The sequence below is a fragment of the Macaca mulatta genome, chromosome 1 (assembly GCF_049350105.2).
Source record: "Macaca mulatta isolate MMU2019108-1 chromosome 1, T2T-MMU8v2.0, whole genome shotgun sequence".
NCBI classification, from domain to species: Eukaryota; Metazoa; Chordata; class Mammalia; order Primates; family Cercopithecidae; genus Macaca; species Macaca mulatta.
Genome location: NC_133406.1, coordinates 213,685,703 through 213,705,211, shown reverse-complemented (window position 1 = coordinate 213,705,211; position 19,509 = coordinate 213,685,703). Strand labels below are relative to the sequence as shown.

Here is a 19,509-nt window from a genome sequence, read left to right as displayed (position 1 = left end):
GCAATGCTGAATGGCTTCATGTTGTAAGGGAAGGTTCTTGCCTGTTTTGTTTGTTTGTTTTTTCTTTTTGAGAGTCTTGCTCTGTCACCCAGGCTGGAGTGCAGTGGTACAGACTAGGCTCACTGCAACCTCCGCCTCCTGGGTACAAGTGATTCTCCTGCCTCAGCCTCCTGAGTAGCTGGGACTACAGGCATGTGCCACCACATAACTGGGACTACAGGCACGTGCCACCACACACTGCTAATTTTTGTATTTTTAGTAGAGACGGGGTTTCACCATATTGGCCAGGCTGGTGTCAAACTCCTGACCTCATGATCCACCCATCTCAGCCTCCCAAAGTGCTGAGATTACAGGCATGAGCCACCGTGCCTGGCAGTTCTTGTCTTTTTAAGAGCTTATGATCCTGCCAGGCACGGTGGCTCATGCCTGTAATCCCAGCACTTTGGGAGGCCGAGGTGAGAGAGTTGCTTGAGCCCAGGAATTCGAGACATCCTGGGCAACATAACGAGACCCCATCTCAATTAAAAAAAAAAAAAAAAATGGCCGGGCACGTTGGCTCACACCTGTAATCTCAGCACTTTCGGAGGCTGAGGAAGGCGAATCACCTGACGTCGGGAGTTTGCGATCACGTGGTGAAACCCTGCCTCTGCTAAAAATACAAAAATTAGCCTGGCGTGGTGGCAGGTGCCTGTAGTCCCAGCTACTTGGGAAGCTGAGGCATGAGAATCACTTGAACCCGGGAGGCAGAGGTTGCAATGAGCCAAGATCGCACCACTGCATTCCAGCCTGAGCAACAGAGCAAGACTCTGCCAAAAAAAAAAAAAGAAAAGGAAGGAAAGAAAAAGGAAGGGAGGGAGGGAAGGAAGGAAGGAAAGAATGGAAGGAAATAAAGGAAAGAAAGAAAGAGCTTGTTATCCCAAAATTGATTATGGAGGCATAAGCCCCAAAGAACTCGGGCTGAATGAGAACATCTAATTTGGCAGCTAGTTTTTTTTTTTTTTTTTTTTTTTTTTTTTTTTTGTCCTACTGCATGCCTAGCACTAAAGGAAAACAAGATCTGCAATAACATAATGTTTAAGTGTCGAGTTTTCTTTTGTGGTTAAATGACAGAGGAAAGGAAGGAGCCTGCTCACAGATCAGGTGAAAAATGTGATTTCAGGAGGGCGTACTAGGAATCTGCAGAAGGCCAACTGGTGAGAGATTGAAAAGTAGCCTTGTGAGGTCCTAATGACTGGCGGGGTTGGCAGAGAGAACTGGTGGACCCTGAGAGCCATCTTCCGAGTACAAAGGGCCATCATTGGGAAGAAAGACTAAACATCTGTGTGGCTTCAGAGGTGGAACCAGGACTAAAAAGTGAAAATGACAGGAGGCAGAACTTTCCTTGAAAGTCTAGTATTTTTAAATCTGATTACAAAATTAGTGTGCTTTTATAGAATAATTTTGAAAATATTAAAAAGTAGAAAAAGTCAGTCATATCATTACCCAAAGAGAACTATTGTTTTCTTTCTATTATTTTACTTATTTTTCATTTGTTTAGAGACAGGGTCTTGTTCTGTCACCCAGGCAGGAGTGCAATGGTGTCATCATAGCTCACTGCAGCCTCAAACCCCCAGGCTCAAGTGATCTTCCCACCTCAGCCTCCTGAGTAGCTGGGACTACAGGCGCATGCCACCATGTCCAACTTTTTTTTTTTTTTTTTTTTAATATAGATAAGGTTCACTTTGCTGCCCAGGCTGGTCTCTAATACCTGGCTTCAAGCAGTCCTCCCACCTCAACCTCCCAAAGTGCTGGGATTACAGGCTTGAGCCACTGTGCCAAGCCATATTTTGAATTTTCTTATGATAAAATTGTTTTTCTTTTTTAGAGACAGAGTCTCTAAAATATATTGCCCAAGCAGGACTTGAACTCCTGGGCTCAAGTGATTCTCCTGTCTCAGCCTCCTGAGTAGTTGGGACTATAGGTGCACAGCAGTGTACCACCACACCTGACTTTTCTTTTTCTTTTTTTTTTTTTTTTTTGAGACGGAGTCTCGCTGTGTCTCCCAGGCTGGAGTGCAGTGGCGTGATCTCGGCTCACTGCAAGCTCCGCCTCCCGGGTTCACGCCATTCTCCCGCCTCAGCCTCCCAAGTAGCTGAGACTACAGGCGCCCGCCACCACGCCCGGCTAGTTTTTTTGTATTTTTAGTAGAGATGGGGTTTCACCATGTTAGCCAGGATAGTCTCGGTCTCCTGACCTCGTGATCCACCCGCCTCGGCCTCCCAAAGTGCTGGGATTACAGGCTTGAGTCACCGCGCCCGGCCAACTTTTCTTTTTCTTGTGGCAAATCCTCAGAAATAGGATTGCTTATTATTTTTAACAATCAGAGTTGTATAACACAGGAATAGGTTGCTTCAACAAGTGGTAAGGCTAGACCAGCACAGTGGCTCGTGCCTGTAATCCCAGCACTTTGGAAAGCTGAGGTAGACAGATCTCTTGAGCCCGGGATTTCAATACCAGCTTCAGCAAGATGGCGAGATTCCATCTCTACAAAAAAAAAAAAAAAAAAAGAAAAAATTAGCTGGGAGGGGTAGTGTGCACCTGTGATCTCAGCTACTCAGGAGGCTGAGATGGGAGGATCACTTGAGCCTTGAAAGTTGAGGCTACAGTGAGCCATGATCATGCCGCTGCACTGCAGCCTGGGTGACAGAGTGAGACCCTGTCTCAAAAAAGGAAAAAAAGAGGAGTGAAACTAAAAGTCTACCTACCAGCATGTTTTTTTGTTTTGTTTTGTTTTGTGTTTTGTTTTTTCAGTTTTTTGTGTTTTTGAGATGGAGTCTTGCTCTGTTGCTCAGGCTGGAGTGCAGTGGTGCAATCTCGGCTCATTGCAAGCTCCGCCTCCCAGGTTCATGCCATTTTCCTGCTTTAGCCGCCCGAGTAGCTGGAACTACAGGCGGCCACCACCATGCCCAACTTTTTTTTTTGTATTTTTGGTAGAGACGGGGTTTCACCATGTTAGCCAAGATGGTCTCGATCTCCTGATCTCGTGATCCACCCACCTCAGCCTCCCAAAGTGCTGGGATTACAGGCATGAGCCACCGCGCCTAGCCCTACCAGGATGTTAAAGAAGAATTTCTTCGTTAGGCTGGGTCTTGGACATGGTCACCATTACATTTCCTTTACACTGTTTGATTCCATGAATCTATTAGAGGCTTGAGAGTTCTGTCTGTGATACTGATTTGGTTTTGGGGAGAGCCAAGCTGAGGATCAGAGATTTGAAGCATGACTAAAAGTTCAGATGAGCTGCCACAGATGCCTACTGAGCAAGTGAAACTTGATGTCTTTCTGGTTTTGCCTTGTTCTAACTTTAAGGATATGCTACCATCATCCTTCATACTTATACCCAACCTGCCATTTTCTGATGAAGTATAACATATTCCTTCCGTGTTTGTTCCAGTGGTTCTTGGGACTGTGCTACTGTTCTCCCCACTGACTTCACCCATTCTAGAGGTTTTTCAACACTCTGGAGCAGGGCTAGCCCACCATGCCGCAAATGACAGGCAATGGCCAGTTCACTGGGTGGGCTGTTTTAGGGGTGGAATTAGGTCCTGGGAGCCACCTTATTATCCATCCTCCAAAGTTTGATGATTTTTTTTCCCCCAGGTAATTAAATGTGTATTTTGTGGACCTGGGCTTGGCTGGAATGCTCAGGAGTCCTGAAGATCCTTTTATAGCTACCTTCTGTTAAACCCATTAAGAAAAGATGGCAAAAGTCAACATAACTAGAGACCTCATCCGTAGGCAGATCAAGGTAAGCAGCCCAGACTTCTGAACCAGATCATGAGATCCTTTCTTTCCCACAGGTTGATTTTACAGGTGAAAAAACTGAAATCTACAGTCTGTGACTTGCCGAAAGTCACATAGTTAGTGGCAGACCCAGGACTAGAATCAAGGTCTCTTCCTCTCCATCTTGTGTTGTCTAAGAACGTGGATTTCATGGAGACTCTGTCCACATACTTGTGCCTGGGCTGCTGAGATTAATGCAGGCTGGCGAGGGAGGGGAGCTGTCAATGTGTTGTGCAGATACATACACATTCTTGTGTTGGGCAGGTGGTGCACAAGAGTAAATATAACTTCTTCATGTTGCTCCAGCTGCCAAGTTGTGTATGTATGAGATCCTGGGAGAGCATTAGTCCCAGTTCAGCTTGTATTCTCTCTGAGGCTCTCCTGTGCTAAAGCCTGTCCTCTGCAGTTTATATGTAGAAGACACTCTGATACCTGTGAGATGAATGGATGACTGGGCAGTCAAGTTCAGTTAGTGAAGCAGCCCCAGGCTTTGTCAGGGAAACCCTCAGTAAAGGACCCATGGAGGTTTAATGGAATACATTAAACCAAGGCATGATGCGCTCCAGCGCTGGTAAGAATCCCCAGCTGGAGTCAGGAGCTTCATCTCACCACTGCCCTAATTAACTAACTATAGGTCTTTAGTCATTTTACCTCCTGTGCCTCAGTTTTATGTTGTTAAATGATGATAATGGCTGTCTGCCTGGAGACTGACCTTGAGAAAGTTCTTTGACAAGTTAAGTGCTAAAAAGTACTAAAAAAAAATTTTTTTTTTTCCGAGACGCTGTGATGCTGTTACCCAGGCTGGGGTGCAGTGGTGTGATCTCGGCTCACTGCAACCTCCGCCTCCCAGGTTCAAGCAATTCTCTTGCCTCAGTCTCCCAAGTAGCTGGGACTACAGGCATATGTCTCCATGCCCAGCTAATTTTTTGTATTTTTAGTAGAGACGGGGTTTCACCATGTTAGTCAGGGTGGTCTTGATCTCCTGACCTTGTGATCCACCCGCCTTGGCCTCCCAAAGTGCTGGGATTACAGGTGTCAGCCACAACGCCTGGCCTAAACAAATTTTTAACTGAAAAAATTTTTAAAAATCAAGTGGCATGCAGCATAAGCTGTGGTCACCATTTAGAAGGTTTGAGTATGTGCCTCTACATGAGCCATGTACTTGGTGTATTTGTGTATTTTTCCCTGAATCCCTGGATCCTTTTATCTCATTTTTATTTTTATTTTTATTTTTATTTTTTGAGACAGAGTTTTGCTCTTATTGCCCAGGCTGGAGTGCAATGGCATGATCTTGGCTCACTGCAACCTCCACCTCCCAGGTTCAAGTGATTCTCCTGCCTCAGCCTCCCGAGTAGCTGGGATTACAGGTGTGTGCTACCATGCCTGGCTAATTTTGTATTTTTAGTAGAGATGGGGTTATACCATGTTGGCCAGGCTGGTCTTGAATTCCTGACCTCAGATGATCTGCCCTCCTTGGCTCCCAAAGTACTGGGATTACAGGCATGAGCCACCATGCACAGCCCCTGAATCCTTTTAGCTTTGTCCATTTGTGGAAGTTTTTTGTGTGTGATTTCATTAGACTGAGTAGTCCTTAAAGACAGGGGCCATTTCCTAGAGGCACAGAATCAGCAGGGTTTTTTTTCCCCTTTGTGTGCAATGTGTGTCCTAAAGATGATTCCCACCCTGTTCATCCTAAATATGGAACTATTCCCCATTGTTGTTTCCAATTTTTCTTCTCCTTTTTAAAAATTTTTTGCTTTTTTAAAAAAAAAAAAAAAACTGGACAGCACCACTTACTGCTTAATTATATACTACTGTCTTCTAGTCTTCTCTAATCCTTGTCCAAGAATAATACAAAGTCCTGTAGGCCAGTTCTTTGTTGTCTTCTTTAGCTCCTGTGGTGCCCAGGAAAGGGCTGGATATATAGTAGGCACATAATAAATCATATTTAATTGAATCGATGAAATCAAGAATTTGTTTCTGTCCTCTAGGAGCGGGGTGCCCTGAGCTTTGAGCGGCGCTACCATGTCACTGACCCCTTTATCCGGCGACTGGGCCTGGAAGCAGAGCTGCAGGTAAGAGATCCAGTTTACACCCTAGATGCAGATGACCTGCTGTCCATTCTTTGCCTGCAGAAATCCTCTTGGCCTCATCAAGGCATAAACAAGTGTTTCTCTGCAGACCATATCTGATGGTTACTTCTCCTTCAATAGACAACTAAATCTGAATCAAGTCAGCTATTGACATAGTCACGTATAAATTATTTTTTTGGACATATTATTTGCTTTGTGCTTTAAAAAAGTTTGTTCAATTTCATACCACTATTTTTACTATTGGCTTGGGCAGTGAATACAGATTCCTACCTGTATACAGTAATATAGAATTTATAGTGTTTTCATGTACATATACACATACACATAATGTATACATGCACACACACACAAACATACACACTTTCTTATTTTGGCATCAAAGCAATGCTATGGGTATGTAGACTGAGAATAGGTATTTTTAAAAAAAGACTGGCTCATGCCTATATTCGCAGCACTTTGGGAGGTCAAAGAGGATGGATCACTTGAGGTCAGGAGTTTGAGACCAGCCTGGCCAACATGGTGAAATACCAACTTTACTAAAAATACAAAATTAGCCAGACATGGTGGTGCATGCCTGTAATCCCAGCTATTCGGGAGGCTAAGACATGAGAATTACTTAAATCCAGGAGGCGGAAGTTGTAATGAACCAGGATCGTGCCACTGCACTCCTGCCTGGATGACAGAGCAAGACTGTTTCTCAAAAAAGAAAAAAATAAAAGAAAGCCAGGTTCAATGATACATGCCTATAGTCCCAGCTATTTGGGAGGCTGAGACAGGAGGATTGCTTGAGCCCAGGAGTTCAAGTCCAGCCTGAGCAATATAGCAAGACCTCGTCTCTAAAAATTAAAATAATAAAATGTTAAAAAAAAAAAAAAAAGCCAAAAACCAAAACACTTGTTCAAGTTTGTCCTGTCCAGTCCACGGATAGGCCAGACCTTTGGTCCAGAAATTCAGCTTTTTCATTGTGTCTGACATAGAGACTCCATAATGTTAGTTCCATTCTCTTTTCTTCCTCAACGTCATGTGTTTTGTGTTTTGTGGGTCTTTGTTTTTTTTGTTTGTTTGTTTTTTTGTTTGTTTGTTTTTGGTAGAGTTGGGGTCTTGCTATGTTGCCCAAGCTGATCTCCAATTCCTGACCTCAAACAGTTCTCCCACCTTGGTCTCCCAAAGTGCTGGGAATACAGGCATGAGCCACCTCACCCAGCCAAGATCACATTTTGAATCTAATTTTTTTTTTTTTTTTTTGAAACAGTGTCTTGTATTGTTGCCCAGGCTGGAATGCAGTGGTGCCATCTTGACTCACTGCAGCCTCAATTTCCCGGGCTCAAGTGATCCTCCTGCCTCAGCCCCGTGAATAGCTGGGATTACAGATACATGCCACCATGCCCAGCTAATTTTTGTATTTTTTTGTAGAGACAGAGTTTCACCATGTTGCCCAGGCTGGTCTCAAACTCCTGAGCTCAAGCCATTCACCTGCCTCAACCGCCCAGAGTGCTTGGATTACAGGTGTGAGCTACTGTGCCTAGCCCACATTATAATCTTTAAGAACTTAGTACTTGTTGAGTTTTGGCATAGTATCAAAGAAGGATATACACAATTATCTAAAAAGGCTATTCAAATATTCCTTCCAATTCCAGCTTCTTTGTGAGGCTGGATTTTTTTTCACATACTTCAACCAAAACTGACATTGCAGTGGGCTGAATACAAGAGCAGATGAGAATCTACTGGTCTTCCATTAAACTATACATTAAAGAAGTTTGCAAAAATGTAAAACAACACCACTCTTCTCATTAAATTCTTTGCCTTGGAAAATACAGTTATTTCATTTAAAATGTGTTTTTTATTGTTTTTTTTTAGCGAATTAATAATATGCCAGCCTGGGCAACATAGTGAGACCTTGTCTCTACTAAAAATTTTTTTAAAAAGGAATTAGCCAAGCATGGTGGTGCGTACTTGTCCCAACTATTTGGGAGGCTAAAATGGGAGGATCACTTGGGCCTAGGAGGTTGAGGCTGCAGTGAAGTGTGATTGTGCCACTGCACTCCAGCCTGGGTGACAGAGTGAGACCCTGTTTAAAAAAAAAAAATTGCTGGGCGCAGTGGCTCACGCCTGTAATCCCAGCACTTAGGGAGGCTGAGACGGGCGGATCACCTGAGGTCAGGAGTTCAAAACCAGCCTGCCCAACATGGAGAAACCCCAGCTCTACAAAAAATACAAAAATTAGTTGGCTGTGGTTGTGCATGCCCGTAATCCCAGCAACTTGGGAGGCTGAAGCAGGAGAATCGCTTGAACCCTGGAGGCAGAGGTTGCAGTGAGCCAAGATCATGCCATTGCACTCCAGGCCTGGGCAACAAGCATAAAACTCCATCTCAGAAAAAAAAAAATTGTTTTAATTTCTAATATGATAAATATTGACAGATATCACCCATATAAACAAAAGCTCTTGGGAATCTTCAATAATTTTTAATAGTGTAAAGGGATCCTGAAACTAAAAATTTTAAGAACCACCGCTCTATGGAGCAATGGAATGGGATGCCTGAATAATATCGCCTGGGGAAAAAGTAGGAGGAGCAAGAAGAGGGTCTAGGACCAAGAACCAACGTGTTTCAGCATTTAGAGAGTACCTGCTTTTCCTCTTCCTCTACCCACTGAAGACAGAAAGAATAGCCATAGAGGTTTGAGGAGAACATGGTATCATGATAGCCAAGGAGAAGAGAAAGCTCGACTGTGTTGATTTTTACAGTCTAACTCTCAAAAAGCCATCTGTTTTCCTCTTTCCTGGTTTGGAGTTGGAGAGAATACTATTTGCATTACCCCAAATGGTAATTAAAATACCTCTATAAGCAATGTGAACTTGGAGAAGCCCTTTAACTTCTAAAGGCCATTTCTTCATCTGTAAAGTAATGTCTCTTAGGTGTAAGTAAGTTAATTTATGTAAAGTACCTAGCACAGTGTCCAGTATATTGTATAAGTCCATGACATACACAAACATTAGCTGCTATTATTGTTGTTATTTATGGAAAGCTCTTAAAGTTTTCCAAGATACCAGTCCCAAGATGCTGATTTGATGGCATCTAGCTATTTAAAACTTCTTCAGTCATTTCCTTCCCTGTTTTATTTCCGTCATTGTCACATATGGACTTCATGTTAGTCAATAATACATTGTCTTTGGCATTCAGAAAAGGTGATTAGTGTGAGGTAAGGGTGGGATAAGAGGGAAAATCAACAGTAAAAGCTCCTGCCTTTTGGTGTGTACTGGTTATGATGTTTTCTTTATGATCTGGGCAAAACATTTTTTTTCTGGGTTTTCCAATTTTCTACTCTGTATGCTTTTGAAAAATGCAAAGGGAAGCTGAAAGAGAACTATTATGACATAGTGTCAAACATTTAGTAGATGCTCAATAAAAACCTGTTGGTGTGATTGGCTTTTTGATTTTCCACATTAGAGGTAGCTTTCATAACCTTATCCCTATTCAGCCATGCGATTTCTCTAGCTTCCGCCTTAATAATCTGGTCTGATTTTTACTTTTTGACTTTATAGTTTGCATTTTCTGTTCGTTTAAAATTCAGACTTTAGCTAGTCTTGATATTTTTTACCCTTCCTGTATGTTAATAGAATTTGTACCTACAGAACTGACTGTTTAAAAAGCCTCCAAGTTAACTTGGATTACTTTCTTTTTTTTTTTTTTTTTTTTGGCTACAGGGCCTCACTCTGTCGCCCAGGCTGTAGTGCAGTGGCTGATCTCAGCTCAGTGCAACCTCTGCCTCCTGGGCTGAAGCAATTCTCATGCCTCAGCTTCCTGAGTAGCTGGGATTACAGGCATGTGCCACCACACCCAGCTAAATTTTTTATTTTGCTGGAGATGGAGTTTCGCCAAGTTGGCCAGGCTGGTCTCAAACTCCTATCCTCAAGTGATCCACTCACCTTATTTTTTAATAGGTCAACATTCATATGTTTCAAATTCAAAAGTTTAAAAAGTCACCTCCTCATTATTTTTCCCAGCTACCTAATCCATTTACGTGGAATCAACTAATATAATCAGTTTTAGTATCCTTTCAGAGGAATTTTATGCATAAAATTCTTACCTTTTCTCACAAATGTTAGCCTAACATGTTTACTGTTTCAGTAAGAAAATCAACAACTTACTAAAAAAAAGGTCTAAAACAATGAAGTATCTTTAAAAAGATACTTTCATAATTTTGCCATATTCATATATAAGATATTTCTAATTTCTAATTGTTTCATGGTTCAGAGTGTTCTGTTGTGTATGTGGACCCATAATTTACTTAAATTGTCCGTACCAATAGACATGTAGATTACTTCTAATTTTTTGCATGTACAGGGTCATTCCTTATGACATCATTTGGCACATGCAGTTACATCTCTATCAGATGAATACCTGGGGTGGAATTTGTAGGTCAGAGGATATATGCATCTCTTATTTTGATAAATATTACCAAAATTGTCTTCCATGGTGTTTGTACCAAGTTTTACTCCTATCATATTCCTTCACTCTTATCTCAAACATAATGCTCAACAAATATTCTCTCTCAAACCACAATGTGTTCATCATCATTTTGAGAAATTTCACAGGTGAGGCATGGTGGCTCACTCCTGTAATCTCAGTAATTTGTGAGGCCATGGCAGGCGGATCACTTGAGCTCAGGAGTTTGAGACCAGCCTGGGCAACATGGCAAGACCCCTGTCTCTATACCATCAAAAATGAAAACATAAAAAAAGAGAGATTTCATAGATGAGTGCAGAATGATAGGCCGGAGAGATCACAGATTGGCTTTCAAGATACTTTTTATTTTTATCTTTTAATTTTTATTTTTTAATTTTTGTTTGTTTGTTTTCTGGTTTTTTTTTTTTTTTTTTTTTTTTTTGAGACGGAGTCTCGCTCTGTCGCCCAGGCTGGAGCGCAGTGGCCGGATCTCAGCTCACTGCAAGCTCCGCCTCCTGGGTTTACGCCATTCTCCTGCCTCAGCCTCCCGAGTAGCTGGGACTACAGGTGCCCGCCACCTCGCCCGGCTAGTTTTTTGTATTTTTTTTAAGTAGAGACGGGGTTTCACCGTGTTAGCCAGGATGGTCTCGATCTCCTGACCTCGTGATCGCCCGTCTCGGCCTCCCAAAGTGCTGGGATTACAGGCTTGAGCCACCGCGCCCGGCCTGTTTTTTTTTTTTTTTTGAGACGGAGTCTTGCCCTGTCACCCAGGCTGGAGTGCAGTGGCGCGATCTTGGCTCACTGCACCCTCCACCTCCCAGGTTCAAGTGATTCTCCTGCCTCAACCTTCCGAGTAGCTGGGATTACAGGCACATGCCTCCATGCCTGGCTAAGTTTTGTATTTTTAGTAGAGATGGGGTTTCACAGTGTTGGTCAGGGTGGTCTCGAACTCCTGACCTCGTGATTCACCCACCTCAGCCTCTCAAGTGCTGGGATTACAGGCTTGAGCCACCAAGCCCAGCCAATTTTTTAGTTCTGTTGAGACAGAGACTCAGTCTGTCACTCAGGCTGGAATGCAGTGGCGCATTCTTGGCTCACTGCAACCTTTGTCTCCTGGGTTCAAGGGATTCTCCTGCCTCAGCCTCCCAAGTAACTGGGACTATAGGTGCATGCCACCACACCTGGCTAATTTTCGTAGTTTTAGTAGAGATGGAGTTTCACTATGTTGGCTAGGCTGGTCTTGAACTCCTGACCTCAGGTGGTCTGCCCACCTCAGCCTCCCAAGGTGCTGGGATTACAGGCGTGAGCCACTGCGCCCAGCCCAAGATACTTTTTAAAATGAAAAATGTGGGCCGGGCGCGGTGGCTCAAGCCTGTAATCCCAGCACTTTGGGAGGCCGAGACGGGTGGATCACGAGGTCAGGAGATCGAGACCATCCTGGCTAACACAGTGAAACCCCGTCTCTACTAAAAAAAAATACAAAAAAACTAGCCGGGCGAGGTGGCGGGCGCCTGTAGTCCCAGCTACTCGGGAGGCTGAGGCAGGAGAATGGCCTGAACCCGGGAGGCGGAGCTTGCAGTGAGCTGAGATCCGGCCACTGCACTCCAGCAAGGGGGACAGAGTGAGACTCCGTCTCAAAAAAAAAAAAAAAAAAAAAAAAAAGAAAAATGTAGGCTCAGTGCAGTGGCTTATGCCTATAAATCCCAACACTTTGGGAGGCTGAGATAAGAGGATGGGGAGTCAAGAAAGGAGTTCAAGACCAGCCTAGGTAACATAAGGAGGCCCTGTTTCTCAAAAAAAAAAAAAAAAAATCAGCCAGGCGTGGAGGCACACGCCTGTAGTCTCAGCTACTTGGGAGGCTAAGGCAGTAGGATCACTTGAGCCCAGGAGGTTGAGGCTGCAGTAAGCCATGATCACACCACTGCACTCCAACTTGGGCAACAGAGTGGGACTGCCTCGAAAAAAAAAAGTACAAACAATAAATATGTTAGGCTAACATATGAGTGTGGCAAGAGAGAATAGAGAATACTCAATTTAAGAGAACAATTAGAGTTCAAGTGGAAGAGGAATGAGAAATGAGATTGGTGAGGTAAGTGTGGATGGGCTATTTGTAATGAAGGATGTTGTAAGCTACGTGGAAGACTATGGACAATGGAGAGCCACTGAATGGTTTTTACCATAAGAGCAACATGATCAGAGTTATGCTTTTTTGTTTGTTTATTTGTTTGTGAGATGGAATCTTGCTCTGTCACCCAGGCTAGAGTGCAGTGGCACGATCTTGGCTTACTGCAACCTCTGCCTCCCGGGTTCAAGCAATTCTGCCTCAGCCTCCTGAGTAGCTGGGACTATAGGTGTGCACCACCACTCCTGGCTAATTTTTGTATTTTTAATAGAGACGGGGTTTCACCATATGGGCCAGGCTGGTCTCAAACGCCTGAACTTGTGATCCGCCCACCTTGACCTCCCAAAGTGCTGGGATTACAGGCATGAGCCACCGTGCCCGGACTTCTTGTTGTTGTTGTTGTTGTTGAGACAGAGTCTTACTGTGTCACCCAGGCTAGAGTGCAGTGACACGATCATGGCTCACGATAGCCTTGACCTCCTGGGCTTTGGATGATCCTCCCACCTCAGCCTCCCAAGTAGCTGGGACTACAGACACTCACCACCATGCCCAGCTAGTTAGAAACAGGGTTTTACCATGTTGCCTAGGCTGGTTTTGAACCCCTAGGCTCATGTAGTCCACCCACCTTGGCCTCTCAAAGTGCTGGGATTACAGGCATGAGCCACCATGCCTGGGCAGAGTTATGCTTTTTAAAAAATTAATGTTGGCTTCAAAATGAAGAATAGATTGCAGGAGTTTAAACTGGAGACAGGCAGAACCAGTTAAGAGGTTATGACAGTGATTCAGGAAGAGGTGATGGGTTACCTGAACTAAAATAACAGTAATTTGGATGGAGAGAAGCCAGTGGATTTGAGAGACATTTAAGAGGTATAATTGGGGCAAGTGCTGTAATCCCAGCACTTTGGGAGGCCAAGGCAGGCGGATTACTTGAGCTCAGGAGTTTGAGACCAGCCTGGCTAACATGGTGAAACCCTGTTTCTACTAAAAATACAAAAATTAGGCAGGGGTGGTGACACACCCCTGTGGTCCCAGCTACTTGGGAGGCTGAGGCACAACAATCACTTGAGCCTGGGAGGAGGTGGAGGTTACAGTGAGCCAAGATTGTGCCACTGCACTCCAGCCTGGGCAACAGAGCGACTCTCCCTCAAAAAATTAAAAATTAAAATAATTTTTAAAAAGAGGTAGAATTAGGCCAGGCGCAGTGGCTCACACCTGTAATCCTAGCACTTTGGGAGGCCAAGACGGGCAGATCACTTGAGCCCAGGAGTTTGAGATCAGCCTGGGCAACATGGCGAAACATGGTCTTTACAAAAAAAAAATAGAGCCAGGCATGATGGCGCACACCTGTAGTTCCAGCTACTAAGCTAAGGTAGGAGGATCATCTGAGCCTAGGGAGGTTGAGGCTGCACTGAGATATGATCATGCCACTGAACTCCAGCCTGGTGGACAGAATGAGAAGGAAATAGTACTGCCATTACTGCCAGTGGAAAAGTAAAATAAGGACCAAGAAGTGTTCATTGATTTAGAGCAAAGACACTATAGTGGTAACCGTGGCAAGAACCATTTCTGTGGAATGTGGTGTGGATAGATAGAAGTGGGTTGAGGAATTATTGGAAAACGAAGAAGTGAAAGTGAAAATATCAAGTATAGATTACTCTTTCAGTCTGGCTATGAAGGAAGGGGGAGAGAAATAGTAGGCTGTAGCTAGATATGTATGAAGTTGGCATCAAGGAAGGACTTTTATAAATTAAGGAAACTCGGCCGGGCGCGGTGACTTATGCCTGTAATCCCAGCACTTTAGGAGGCTGAGGCAAGCAGATCACAAGGTCAGGAGTTCGAGACCAGCCTGACCAACATGGTGGAACCCTGTTTCCACCAAAAATACAAAAAAATTCGCCAGGTGTGGTGGTGTGTGCCTATAATCCCAGCTATTCAGGAGGCTGAGGCAGGAGAATCGCTTGAACGCGGGAGATGGAAGTTGCAGTGAACCGAGATCGCGCCACTGCTCTCCAACCTAGGTGACAGAGCAAGACTCCGTCTCAAAAAAAAAAAAAAAGAAAGAAACTCAAGCATGTGTAATCTGAAGAGGAAATAACTGGCAGGGAAAGGGAAAGCTGAAGACACAGGAAAGCAAGGAGATTATCCAGAGTGGGGATGTGTCAGATGAATGTTGTAAGAGAACAGTTGTAATAATGAATCATCGATTCTTAGCTGGATAGGGAAGGAAGTAAAGACATGAGTTTGCCTATAAGGAGAGAGTAGATGGGTTGGTTGACTGGACTTGGAGGTCTTTTAAGGACTGGGGAGAGAGAGAGAGAAAGATTGTCTTGTGCTTTGCTTTTTTTTTTTTTCCACTTACCAATATATCTTGAAAATTATCCCATATCAGTTCACAGAGTTCTTCCTTTTTTTTTTTTTTTTTGAGGTAGTGTCTCTGTTGCCTGGGCTGGAATGCAGTGGCACAATTTCAGCTCACTGAAGCCCTCAACCTCCCAGGCTCAAGCAATCCACCCACCTCAGCCTCCTGAGGTAGGACTATAGGCACGCGCTACCACGCCTGGCTGATTTTTGTATTTTTTTTTTTTAACAGAGATGGGGTCTTGCTGTGTTGACCAGGTTGGTCTCGAACTCCTGGCCTCAAGCATTCCTTCTATTTTGGCCTCCCAAAGTGCTAGGATTATAGACAGGAGCCACCACGCCCAGCCCTTCCGCCCTTACTTATTATTTTACAGCTGTAGAGTACACCATTGTGTAGATGCACCAAGATGTATTCATTGAATTTCCCATGTGTGGGCATGTAGAGTTGTTTCTAAGAGTTTGTAATTATAAGAATAATTATTATAATCAAACTACCTTGTATTTTTTTTTTTTTTTTTTTTTTTTTTTGAGACAGAGTCTCACTCTGTCACCCAGGCTGGAGTGCAGTGGCCGGATCTCAGCTCACTACAAGCTCTGCCTCCCAGGTTTATGCCATTCTCCTGCCTCAGCCTCCCAAGTAGCTGGGACTACAGGCGCCCACCACCTCGCCCGGCTAGTTTTTTGTATTTTTAGTAGAGACGGGGTTTCACCGTGTTAGCCAGGCTGGTCTCGATCTCCTGACCTCGTGATCCGCCCGTCTCGGCCTCCCAAAGTGCTGGGATTACAGGCTTGAGCCACCGTGCCCGGCCACTACCTTGTATTAAATACATAGGTAGTTTAGTATTGCTGGAGATGTATCTTTAGGGTAGAAAACTTAAAAGTGAGAGTACTAGTCAAAGGGTAAATGTATATGTAGTTTTGTTAGATATTGCTGGCCGGGCGTGGTGGCTCACGCCTCTAATACCAGCACTTTGGGAGGCTGAGGCAGGTGAATCGCTTGAGCTCAGGAGTTCAAGATCAGCCTGGGCAACATGGCAAGACCCCATCTCTACAAAAAATACAAAAATTAGCCAGACGTGGTGGCACGTGCCAGTAGTCCCAGCTACTTGGGAGATTGAAGTAAGAGGATCACCTGGGCCTAGGAGGTTGAGGCTACAGTGAGCTGAGATCGTGCCACTGCATTCCAGCCTAGGCAACAGAGTAAGATCCTATCTCAAAAACAAAGAAACAAACAAACAAACAAACAAAAAAACCAGATGTTGCCAAATTCTCCACCATGGAATTTGCACCATTTTGTCTTCCCACCAGCAATGCATGAATGTGCCTGTTTTTCTATAACTCATCAGTAGACTGTGTGGTTGAGCTTTTGAATTTTTTTTTTTATCATTCTAACTAGTAAAAAGTGTCTCAGTATAGTTTTAAGTTACATTTCTCTTATGAATGAAGTTTAATATATATTCCATATGCTTGAGGGCCATTTTAATATAATTTTTGCCAATTTTGGTGTAAAAAGGGAGGGAGAATAAGGATTGATATATGCACCTGCATGGTTTTTGTAAACAGAAGCACAGGATGGATAGGAGAAACTAATGAAATTAGTCACTGCAGCGGGTGGGAGGTATAAGATAGAAGAGTAGAGAAAGGTGAGTAACTCTTCTTTGGACCTTTTTGTAGTTTTTACATTTATTTATTTTATTTTTATTTTGAGACAGAGCCTCTCTCTGTTGCCCAGGCTGGTGTGCAGTGGCATGATCTTGGCTCACTGCAACCTCTGCCTCCTGGGTACAAGCAATGCATGTGCCTCAACCTCCTGAGTAGCTGGGATGACAGGCATCTGCCACCATGCCCTGCTAATTTTTGTATTTTGAGTAGAGACAAGGTTTCACCATGTTTGCTAGGCTGGTCTCAAACTCCTGGCCTCAAGTGACCTGCCTGCCACAGCCTTCCAAAATGTTTAGATTACAGGGACGAGCCACCATGCCTGTTTACTTTTAGAACCATGTTGAGACTTTACATTTTCAGAAAGTAAAATTAAATCAACAAAGTTGGGAAGTGGGATGCCAACTAATTCATGTAATTTACTTTTTGTATTTTATTTTATTTATGTTATGTTATATTATGTTATGTTATGTTATTTTTTTTTTTTTTTTTTTTTTTTGAGATGGAGTCTTGCTGTGTCGCCCAGGCTGGAGTGCAGTGGCCGGATCTCAGCTCACTGCAAGCTCCGCCTCCCGGGTTCACGCCATTCTCCTGCCTCAGCCTCCTGAGTAGCTGGGACTACAGGCGCCTGCCACCTCGCCCGGCTAGTTTTTTGTATTTTTTAGTAGAGACGGGGTTTCACCGTGTTAGCCAGGATGGTCTCGATCTTCTGACCTCATGATCCGCCCGTCTCGGCCTCCCAAAGAGCTGGGATCACAGGCTTGAGCCACCGCGCCCGGCCATGTTATGTTATGTTATTTGAGATGGAGTCTCACTCTGTTGCCCAGGCTGGAGTGCAATGGTGTGATCTCGTCTCACCACAACCTCCGCCTCCCGGGTTCAAGCGATTCTCTTGCCTCAGACTCCTGAGCAGCTGGGATTACAGGCGTGCACCACCGTGCCTGGTAACTTTTGTATTTTTAGTAGAGATGGGGTTTCTCCATGTTGGTCAGGCTGGTCTCAAACTCCCGGCCTCAGGTGATCCACCCGCCTCGGCCTCCCAAAGTGCTGGGATTATAGGTGTGAGCCACTGTGCCGGCCTAAAAAATTTTTTAAAAAATAAAAAATAGACCAGGCGTGGTGGCTCACTTCTGTAATCCCAGCACTTTGGGAGGCCAAGGCAGGAGGATCACCTGAGGTTGGGAGTTCAGGACCAGCCTGACCAACATGGTGAAACCCTGTCTCTACTAAAAATACAAAAATTAGCTGTGCGAGATGGTGCATACCTGTAATCCCAGCTGCTCGGGAGGCTGAGGCAGGAGAATCACTTGAACCTGGCAGGCAGAGGTTGCGGTGAGCTGAGATGGCGCCATTGCACTCCAGCCTGGGCAACAGGAGCGAAACTCTGTCTCAAAAAAAAAAAAAAATTTTTTTTTTAGTAGAGAGAAGGTTTTGCTGTGTTGCCCAGGCTGGTCTCAAACTCCTGGGCTCAAGTGATCCCGCCTTGGCCTCTCAAGTACTCCCACAGTGCTGGGATGAGGCGTGAGCCACCATGCCCAGCCAATTTTTTAATGTAATACTTTGTATATATTTTCAGTATAAAGATAAAATGAACTTCAAAGAAATCTTGAGCTCTACTTAGTAGATTTGTCATTTGTAGTATTGCTGTAGCAATTCTGTAACTACTTCGTGTATGTTACAGAATTGAATAAAGAAGTCAATGTTATTGGGAGCCAGAGTTCTCATGTAAAAGGGAAATTCAAATATGGAATAGGGAAAGACGAGGAAGAACTCTGAGGTACTGGATTGGAATTAGCCTATTTCAATATAAACTCATGATTTTAAAAGCACGTATAGCTTGAGGCCAGGAGTTGGAGACCAGCCTGGGTAACATAGTGAGACCCCTGTCTTCACAAATAAAAAATAGCTAGGCATGGTGACACATGTCTGTACTTCTAGCTGCTCAGGAGGTTGAGGCAGGAGGATCACTTGAGCCCAGGAGGTCAAGGCTGCACTGAGCTATGATTGCGCCACTGCACCCCAGCCTTGGCAACAAAAAAATAAAATAAATGTCTCTAAAAAACATAAAAATAAACCACATATATAGAAATTTGTATTTATCTATTATTTCCAGCTCTGTCCACAAAATGGTAATTTAGAAGCAGTGATACCATAGTAATTATGGGTTGCTAGTTTCTAAATACCATTCTCTATTAAAAGGAAGCAGGGATTTTTGGAGAAATAACTAATTCTAGGGCTGGGACAGGGCAAAAGTTGATACAGTCTTCAAAAATGTCAGTGTCATAGGAAACAAAAAAGGGCTGAGGAACTGTCCCAGATTAAAAGAAACAGAAAATGACTAATTTTCTTAATGACATTAAGAAAACATAAACTAAATGCAGTGTATGATCCTGGATTGGATTCTGAATGAGGAAAATAAAATGGACATTATTGGACAGTTGGTGAAATTTGAATATGGACTATATGTTAGACAACAGTATTGTATCAGTGTTAAATTTTCTGATTTTGATAAATATGCTCTGGTTAAATAAAAGAATGACCAATGTTCTCAAGAATTATACACTGAAGTAGTTAAGTGTAAGGGGTCCTGAAGTCTACAACTGATTTCTCAAATGGTTCAGGAAAAAAGGTACTTTGCACGTGTGTGTGTGTGTGTGTGTGTGTGTGTGTGTGTGTGTGTGTGTGTGTGTAGAGAGAGAAAGAGGAGAGGGAGAGGAAAAAAGATTATTTAATTTATGAATTAGGTAAAACGTATATATAGGCATTCTTATACTATTCTTGCAAACTTTTTATGTTTGAAATTGTTTCAAAATAGAAAGTTGAAGTTGTTCATTAGGAAAATACAAAGGGCTGAGCACAATGGCTCACGCCTGTAATCCCATCACTTTGGAGGCTGAGGTGGGAGGATCACTTGAGCCCAGAGCTGTGACCAGCCTGGGCAACATAACAAGACCTCATCTCTACAAAAAAATACAAAAATTAACCAAGTGTGGTGGTGTGCGCCTGTAGT

At 43.7% G+C, this 19,509-nt stretch overlaps 1 protein-coding gene across 13 annotated transcripts in view; it reads left to right on the top strand.

Moving 5' to 3' along the window:
• Window positions 1-19,509, top strand: part of WDTC1 (WD and tetratricopeptide repeats 1) — an 81,362-nt gene that overhangs the window by 25,241 nt on the left and 36,612 nt on the right. For 12 of the 13 annotated variants that reach the window (XR_013405423.1, XM_077967530.1, XM_077967539.1 and 9 more), the window contains exons 2-3: window positions 3,640-3,787; window positions 5,814-5,897. Coding sequence is in view for 11 of the 13 variants with exons in the window: in XM_077967530.1 (XP_077823656.1) it covers window positions 3,740-3,787; window positions 5,814-5,897 (132 nt within the window). In the remaining 2 variants the exon portion in view is untranslated. Of the gene's footprint in view, window positions 1-3,639; window positions 3,788-5,813; window positions 5,939-19,509 lie in introns of all 13 variants that reach the window. The other variant, XM_077967511.1, reaches the window with a different exon arrangement.